The sequence below is a fragment of the Geotrypetes seraphini genome, chromosome 4, assembly GCF_902459505.1.
Source record: "Geotrypetes seraphini chromosome 4, aGeoSer1.1, whole genome shotgun sequence".
Taxonomy (NCBI): domain Eukaryota; kingdom Metazoa; phylum Chordata; class Amphibia; order Gymnophiona; family Dermophiidae; genus Geotrypetes; species Geotrypetes seraphini.
The window spans coordinates 126,740,198-126,749,069 of record NC_047087.1 but is presented as its reverse complement, the minus strand read 5'-3'; the positions used below and the strand labels follow the sequence as shown (position 1 = coordinate 126,749,069).

The 8,872-nt window shown below is 47.0% G+C and overlaps 1 protein-coding gene across 1 annotated transcript in view; it reads left to right on the top strand.

Annotated features, from left to right (window-relative positions):
- Nucleotides 1-7,610: 7,610 nt before the first annotated feature.
- The window catches only part of CCDC181 (coiled-coil domain containing 181), a 326,883-nt gene continuing 325,621 nt past the window's right edge, over nt 7,611-8,872 (top strand). Inside the window, exon 1 of the mRNA XM_033942636.1 lies at nt 7,611-7,722. Coding sequence (XP_033798527.1) covers nt 7,637-7,722 — 86 coding nt within the window. The 5' untranslated portion in view covers nt 7,611-7,636. The remainder of the gene's footprint in view (nt 7,723-8,872) is intronic.

Here is an 8,872-nt window from a genome sequence, read left to right as displayed (position 1 = left end):
CCAGCTTCAAAATGATGCCTGAAGTTACCTTGGGGGTTCTGAGCACTATTAATTTTAATTTATTACAGCACTCCAGAAATATTTTTCTAATTGTTTTAACTTGGAAAAGCGAACCAGGATTGTCTTAATGAAAGGCTTATGTTCTGCACTGCAGCCCTCCTGCCCTCGACGCAAACCCCCCTCCCCCCAACGACCGCCCCCCCAGCCGACCCGCGACCCCCCTGGCGACCCCCACGACCCCCCCACCCCCCTTCCCCGTACCTTTGGTAGTTGGCCGGACAGACGGGAGCCAAAACCGCCTGTCCGGCAGGCAGCCAACGAAGGAATGAGGCCGGATTGGCCCATCCATCCTAAAGCTCCGCCTACTGGTGGGGTCTAAGGCGCGTGGGCCAATCAGAATAGGCCCTGGAGCCTTAGGTCCCACCTGGGGGCGCGGCCTAAGGCACATGGTCGGGTTGGGCCCATGTGCCTCAGGCCGCGCCCCCAGGTGGGACCTAAGGCTCCAGGGCCTATTCTGATTGGCCCACGCGCCTTAGGCCCCACCAGTAGGCGGAGCTTTAGGATGGATGGGCCAATCCGGCCTCATTCCTTCGTTGGCTGCCTGCCGGACAGGCGGGTTTGGCTCCCGTCTGTCCGGCCAACTACCAAAGGTACGGGGAAGGGGGGTGGGGGGGTCGTGGGGGTCGCCAGGGGGGTCGCGGGTCGGCTGGGGGGGCGGTCGGAGGTTCTTGGGGGGGGCGGTCGTTGGGGGGGAGGGGGGTTTGCGTCGAGGGCAGGAGGGCCTGGGATCCCTCCTGCCCGTAATGTAGTGCGGGGTGGGGTTAGGGGGTCGCCGTGGCCAGGAGGGTTTGGGCTCCCTTCTGGCCCGATATTGTCGGGAAGTCGGCGGTCCTTCGGGGTGGGGGTGCGAGTGGTCCTGCCGGGGGGGGGGGATGTATCGGACGTCGGGGAGTCGGCCGGGCAAGAGGGCTTGGGCTCCCTCTTGCTCCGATCGCGGGTGCGGGTGGGAGCGCGTGCGAGCGGTCGTTCGGGGTGGGGGTGCGAGCGGTCCTGCTGGGGGGGTGAATCGGGCGTTGGGCGGTAAATAGCGGTTCCTAGAAGGGGGTACATTGGCCCGCGGGGACAAACCTGTTCACCGTTTCCGCAGTCGGTGAATGGCCTTGTCCCCGTCACCGCAGCGACTGCTAGTTTTCTTCCCCGTTTTCGGCGGTGACCCGCGGCTTAAATGCGGTGGCCGCGGGTAAACCGTCACCGTGTCATTCTCTAATTCTGCTGTAGTTCAGATCCAATAGAGGATTCTGCACATTTAATTTCATAGAAACATAGAAAATGAGGTAGATAAAGTCTGCCCATTTACACCAACTGCTAAGCTCTGCAATCCCGTCCTCTCCTTTACAAATCCTCTTTGCTTGCCCCATGCTTTCTTGCAGCATCGAGCCAGCAGCACTCTAAACAGGCTGCTTCGGCCTTGTCCGTCGTGGAATTCAATCTGCGTGTTACTGATGACCTCATCAGTAACGTGGCAGAGTGAAATCCTCGATGGATAAGGCCAAAGCAGCCTGTTTAGAGTGCTGCCGGCCCAACGCTGCTTTGGATGAAGGTAGGGTTTGTTTGCGGTCGGCAGGGCGGGAAAGATGGAGGGTCATCAGGGCTTCAGCTGCATAGTGGGAGCTGCGGCGGTGGCGGTGGATTGAAGAGTTGCTGGCGAATCCCGGGACTAGGGCTTATTTTTGGGGTAGGGCTTATATTAAGACCTACCCTGAAAATGATGCTAGGGCTTATTTTCGGGGTAGGTCTTATTTTCGGGGAAACGCGGTACACTTCACCGAATCTTGTTTTCCCTTCAAGCCTGCTCCTGCTAGCTCCCTGAAGACAGGCAGAGAGGGGCCTGGAGATTGCTGTTAGTACCTATTTACTTGCTGAGGACTGTGATCATGGATAGATGTAACAACAATTTTTTGAGAAGGTTAACAAGCAAATAGATAGTGGAGATCCAGTGGACATAATTTACTTGGACTTCCAAAAAGCGTTTGACAAGGTTCCGCACGCAAGGCTTATGAGTAAACTATTAAGTCATGGAATAGGAGGAGAAGTGCACGGATGGATCGGAAATTGGTTAGAGAACAGAACGCAGAGGGTAACCATAAATGGGAAATTCTCAGAATGGGAAAAGGTGACCAGCGGCCTGCCCCAGGGCTCGGTTCTTGGTCCCATTTTGTTCAATATTTTTATAAATGACCTGGAAGATGGAACATCTTGTAATATAATCAAGTTTGCGGATGATACAAAATATGTCGGGCGGTTGGCTCTCAAAGGGACTGTGAGGATCTTCAGAAAGATCTAAATCAGCTGGAAACGTGGGCAATAAAGAGGCAGATGAATTTTAACATTGACAAATGCAAGGTGATGCATCTGGGAAAGAAAAACAAAGAACATGAATACAAAATGTCAGGGGTGACATTAGCCAAATGTGAACAAGAAAGGGATTTGGGGGTGCTGATAGACAGAACCCTAAAGCCATCGGCTCAATGTGCGGCGGCGGCGAAGAAAGCAAATAGGATGTTAGGCATGATTAAGAAGGGGATCATGAGTAGGTCGGAAGATGTTATAATGCCACTTTTCAGAACAATGGTCAGACCACACTTAGAATACTGTGTCCAACACTGGTCTCCATACCTTAAGAAGGATAAAATTCTGTTGGAAAGGGTACAGAGGCGAGCCACGAAATTAGTCAAAGGCATGGAGAATTTAAGCTACATGGAACGCCTCGGAAAACTGGGACTGTTCACCCTCGAAAAGAGAAGACTGCGTGGGGATCTAATAGAGACTTTTAAAATATTAAAGGGTTTTGATCAAATTGACCAGGAAGCAGCATTACTGATATTTTCAGATGTGACGCGGACAAGAGGTCATAGCCTAAAACTGAATGGCAGCAGGTTCAGGACAGATGTCAGGAAGTTCTGTTTCACACAGAGAGTGCTTGGAATGCTCTCCCGGAGGAGGTGGTGGCAGAAAATACTGTGCTGGGTTTCAAACGCAAGTTGGATGCACACCTTCTTGCAGATCATATTGAGGGATACGGGAAATCCGGGTCTCCAAAAAGGAGCACCTAAATGGGCCTCCGCGTGTGCGGATCACTGGACTAGATGGACCTCGGTCTGATCCGGTGAAGGCGTTTCTTATGTTAACCTGCAGTTCCTGACTTATTTCAGCATGCAATAATAGTGACATTGTAACATAGTAGATAAAGCAGATAAAAGACCTCCAGTCCGTCCGGTCTGCCCACAAGACAAACTCATAGTATAAAGGTACTACATAGAGTACCTTATATTTGAACTTGATTTGTCCTTGCCGTTTTCAGGGCTCAGGCCATAGAAGTCTGACCAGTTCTAGCCACGCCCTCCAACAATAAAAAGTTAACTAGTTTATCTAATCTTTCTGGTTGTCTGAGTGGTCATTTGCACACATCAGAGGAGCTATACAAAGAACGGTGAGCCAGTGGCCATCAGATTGCATCATTTGTTTAATGTTTAATAAAATTTGCTATACCTTCTTTACTAACTGACAGGTCAAAGTGGTTTACAATAAAATCATAGGAAAAACAAGATAAGAAATGAACTCTGTACGCATCAATACAGGACAGTCAGTCATAGACATCAAAAAAAGCAATCACACCAAAGCACTAAAAATAGTAAGTAACCAGGACTTCCACACTGTGGACAAATATCATAGATGTGAATGCTTACTATGTGAATATTGCTGAATTTGCATGTGTAGCTCGTATTTATATTACTGCTTGTCTTATTGCTATAGTATAGCCCTTACAGACTTTCACTTGTAGTGATGCATAGATTTAAGATAAGCATAAAACAAGAGAATAGGAAGGAGGACCACATCCATGGATGGCCTAGTTCCACACCATGGGCATCTGTGGCCAAACTTGTAGAAAAATGGACAAGTCTCATGGCTTGGTCAGAGTTTGATGCCACAGTCACTCCCATCAGAGTAACATAGGCTATAGCAGGGTTGTCCAACGTCAGTCCTCGAGGACCACAATCCAGTCAGGTTTTCAGGATCTGCCCAATGACTTTGCATGAGGTCTATTTACATGCTTGGCTTCCATTGTATGCAAATAGATCTCATGCATATTCATGTGGGAAAACCTGACCTGGCGAGGGCCAAGGTTGTATGCCCCTGGGCTCTAGGAATGGCTTTTTACTGCTTTGCATGATAAACCAAGATATATTCTTTCAAAAAAAAAAAATAAGAGACATAAGGAAGGACATGTGGCAAAAAATGCAAATGCTGACACAAAGGGCTCCTTTTATGAAGGCGCGGTAGCGGTTTAACATGCGTAATAGCGCACGCTAAACTGCCGGCCGCGCTAGCTGCTACTGCCTCTTCTTGAGCAGGCGGTAGTTTTTTGGCTAGTGCGGGGGTTAGTGAGTGATGAAAAGTCACGTGTGCTAAAGCCACTAATGCAGCTTCGTAAAAGGAGCCCAAAATGTGATCCAAAAATAATGAGTAAATGTGAAAGAGAATCCTCTGTTATCACAACTCTAACATGGGGAACCAACCCCTAAAGCAGAGTTGACACAAGTTAAACCTGAAATGGGTAATATTTGTGATACATCCCTGGAGCTCTCTTGTAAGTGAAATACATGTGAATCAATGTGAATGAAAACAATAATTAAAGCCACTACTGTCCATTCTTAAATCAATTATATCTGAGCGTCCAAGATCAAATACCTGGAAACTGAAATTGAGCACACCTTCATGTCACATTTATATGCAAGATAAGCACTGTGTTCTTTTTTGATTTTGGTTCCAGCTCTGCGATTGTAAAGAACAGTTTCCAGGCATTCGATCTTGGACGCTCAAATATAATTAATTTAAGGATGGACAGTAGTGGCTTTAATTATTGTTTTCATTCATTTCAGTTGTGTCACAATTAGTATGATCTAATTGGTTCCTTTTCTGCACCCATTATGGTAAATTCATTTGAATCAATGTAGTACAATGTTCACATACTTTACATCTGCCACAAAGACGATGTCCTGGTAGCAAATTATCATCAATTATTTCCCGACCATTAAGACAAGATCTCATGAGATGTTGTTTCAAATTAGGTCCCCTGGAAAAGGCAAAACGAGGTAAATCTTGGAACACTGAGGGGTCCTTTTATCAAGCTGCTGTAGGGGTTTAACGCGCGTAATACCGCGCATTAAACCACCTGCTGCGCTAGCCGCTAATGCCTGCATTGAGCAGGCGTTAGTGCGTGATGAAATGTCCATGACAAATTGGCATTGTGCCACTGCATCAAAGCAGCGTTTGCTAATAAATCCCAGTTCCTTTTTGCTAGGCACAACACAAATAAACAAACAAAGAAAAAAACTGATAATCTCCTTTCAAATATGCAAAATGGGTCCTAAGTACTGGTCTTCCTTGCTTTAAGAAAGTCTGTTCGCATTAGCTCAATTACTAAAGCTCTCTTTCTTCCTGAGTCTTATCTATATCAGCTTACTGCTCCCCCTTCCTATTCTGAATTTGAGAAAGTTTAATAAATTTCAACTCTAGGCAGAAGTGCCGTATAGATTCCGACTTTTATCATCTAAACGAGGAAATGTTTTCTCTCCCCCTGACTCGTTCAGCTCCTCCCATCTCTGTTTAAGGCACCGTCTCAAATTATTTTCTCATAACATCCCCTCTCCCCCGAGGGTTTTACATGGAGGAGATAAATAGTTTAAGGGGTCTCATGAGCAGATTTTTTACCTCTTTGCAATCCCCTTTGTTTTTGACATAGCCAATTTTTCCTCCACACTAAACTTTGGCCAGAAGCTAGGTGGAGTCTCAATACTTATCATTTGCTTCTTATCTTTCTTCTTAATACCGGACACACTGTCATCATCATTGCAGGATCCTCTCTAAGGGCTTTTCCAGAGGATTGCTGTCTGGGGAGGTCTCTCACTTCTGCTTTACTCCCCATTCTGGCCTCTTGAGCCACCCCGCATTCAACAGAAATCTTTTGCTTCGTCCATCTCTGGCCACGCCCTTTGCAGGACAATAGAAACACAAATAAGGACTCCCTCTCGCTTCGTGCCCCTGGCACGTCTCACACACAAGACACCGTAATATACAATGTGATAGAAAGAAAAAGCACATGCAAGAACAGCAGAATATCTTGCAAGTGCTCAGAACCTTGAATAAGGTAGAAGAACCACAAATCAGGATCAAGCCCCTAAATGTGATCTTCTTAGTCTTTCATAGCACTGCTGAAAGTTTTTTGAGGGTGATAAATATATCTTCAATATCAAATTCGTGATCAAAATCAGTGATTATATAGTTCCAATAAGTGTTTTAACTTAGCTTTTGAAACACCACTATTCTCCAACGAGTAATGTTACCACTGCATCCAGAGAGAGTCCACTGAGGGGGTTCCCTGAAGCAGCCCTTTTGGTGAAACGTGTTAGAACCCTGCTTGAGTTTTACATCTTTACTTGTTGGAGAATAGTGGAAGATGGATGGTGACCACAGAGAAAGAAGAAAATGTCAAATTGGCAGGAGAACCTTGGCAAGCAAGTTAACGGAAGAGAAACAGAAACTGGAGCCTGGGACCAATGTGATTTGAATAATAAAATGACCAGACAACACAAGGTGAAAAAATAATTTTATTTTCTATTTTGCAATTACAATATGCCAGATTTGAAATGTGTATCCTGCCAGAGCTGGTGCTAGACAGTAAGCATGAGCTAGGACCTAACAGAGAGAAGGGTGTCGGGAGCAGCGCAGAGCATTCAGCGTACCGCCCTGTGCTAAAAACCGCTATTGCAGTTTTGTAAAAGGGGGGGGGGGGTAGGTTTCATTGCATAAAACAAAGCCTGTGCTAAAATAGCATGAGTTAGGCCCTCTTTTATTAAGGTGTGCTAACCGATTAGTGTGCGCTAATCAATTTAACACATGTTAAACGCTAACGCTTGCATGCTAGTCTATGGACACATTAGCGTTTAGCACATTCCAATTCGATTAGCGTGCGCTAATCGGTTAGCGTACCTTAGTAAAAGAGGGGGTTAGTGTAACATAACACGTCATAACGGTAGCCAACATTGATAACTACACTTCTAATTGTTCAATAACTATTTCTACGATATTGTTTTGATACATCCCTATGTTTTTCTTATGCTCCCCCTGTCCTAAAACGTTTCGTGCAGGAACCTCTGTCTGACTGCTAATCCTTTTTTTAAAGAAGCTGCATAATGCATTCTGTGCCCTCAAGATTTTCCAGTTGGTAAACTGTATAGATTGAGTAATTGCAAGCCACACAAAGTTTAATGCTGCTTCAGCACAGTCCTGTATTTCAGGAGGGGGTTTGGAACTGAGGGGTCATATGTGGGCGTGCAGAGTTGCTCCTTCAGCAGAAGGACTGTTAACGTCTCTTGGCTTTCCAGAGCACGCCAATGTCAAACCAAGTTGAGCAAACAAGAGTGCAGACCACCAGGTTTGAAATGTCATCTGATTACTCCAAGAAGCCTGAAAGCGGGAACAAGGTCACCTCTCACTGGTTAAATCATTAATAGTTGTTTTTGTTGCTCCAACTTCATGTTTGTAGGTCTGCCTGAAAGTGCTCTGTTTGCCCTGGATGATTAATAAACCTGATCCAACATGGCTGTTGGCCAGATCTGAAAATAAAGGTCAAAGCGAAAGGCTAGATTTCAAGAAATGCAGGTATGTAAGCACTAGGAGAGTTACCTTTAAATTTTCTTTTACAAATACTTGAGTGAGCCCTGGAGAGGTATTAGAGCAGCGGTTCTCAACCTGTGGGTTGCGACTCCTTTGGGGGTCGAACAACTCTTTCACAGGGGTCACCTAAGACCATCGGAAAACACATATTTCCGATGGTCTTAGGCAGTGTTCTTCAACCGCCAGTCCACAGGGCCGGCACGTCCATCGGGCTCAAGACAGCGTTCTTCAGCTGCCAGTCCACAGTGCGATCAACGCGGGGTCTTCGTACCATGTGCCTTGCCTTCTCCCTGAGTGCTGCAGTGCACAAAGCCATGGGAAAAGGCTCCCTGAGTGCTGCAGTGCACAAAGTCATGGGAAAAGGCTACTATGCGTGGCCTGCGCCTGAACCGGAAGCCTTCTTTCTGATGTCACAAAGTCAGAGGGAAGGCTTCCAGATGAGGCGCGGGATGCGCGCAAGGAGCCGCTGCCCACACCTTTGTGCAATGCAGCACTCAGGGAGCCGGTGCGAAGACGCTGTGTTGATCACAGAGTGGACCGGCCCAAAGATAACACCAGGGGGCAGGCTAGAAGGCAAGGCACATGGAGGGAGGGAGAGAGACAACAACGGTAGGGGAAATGCTTTTATTTTTTTTATTTAGTGATTGATTTGTCTGTTCAGGAAGAAATGCATTTGTTTCTTTTCCTCTGGGGTTGTACTGCTTGCAGAGTCTTGCATCTTAGGGTTTGTTTGTAAATATTGTGACATTTCCGCTCCCCGAGACGGTCTTGTCCGAGTGAAACCCCAGCCTAAACCTTGTGCCCGAGACCGGGGAGTGACCGAGAATGATCAGACAGGAGATCCTGAAAGCAGAGCTGCCTATCCTGAGCCATCTGAACCTGATCAGGAGCCAGAATACAAGTTAGTTCCACGGCCCAGTAAAAACCCCAGCTACACTAAGAGGTTTAATCAGGCTCCCAGTGGTATTCTGCCCAACAACCTGGGGGGAGCCCAAGAGCACGAAAGCCAGGCACACACACACCTAGTACAGGGTGTGGCCCAAAGACTCTTAAGCAGCTCTCCAAGGCAGTAAGACAGGTTGCACACAAGGACCTGGCAGGGAAGGTTCTCCGGGCCAGGCAAAGGCCAGACCTC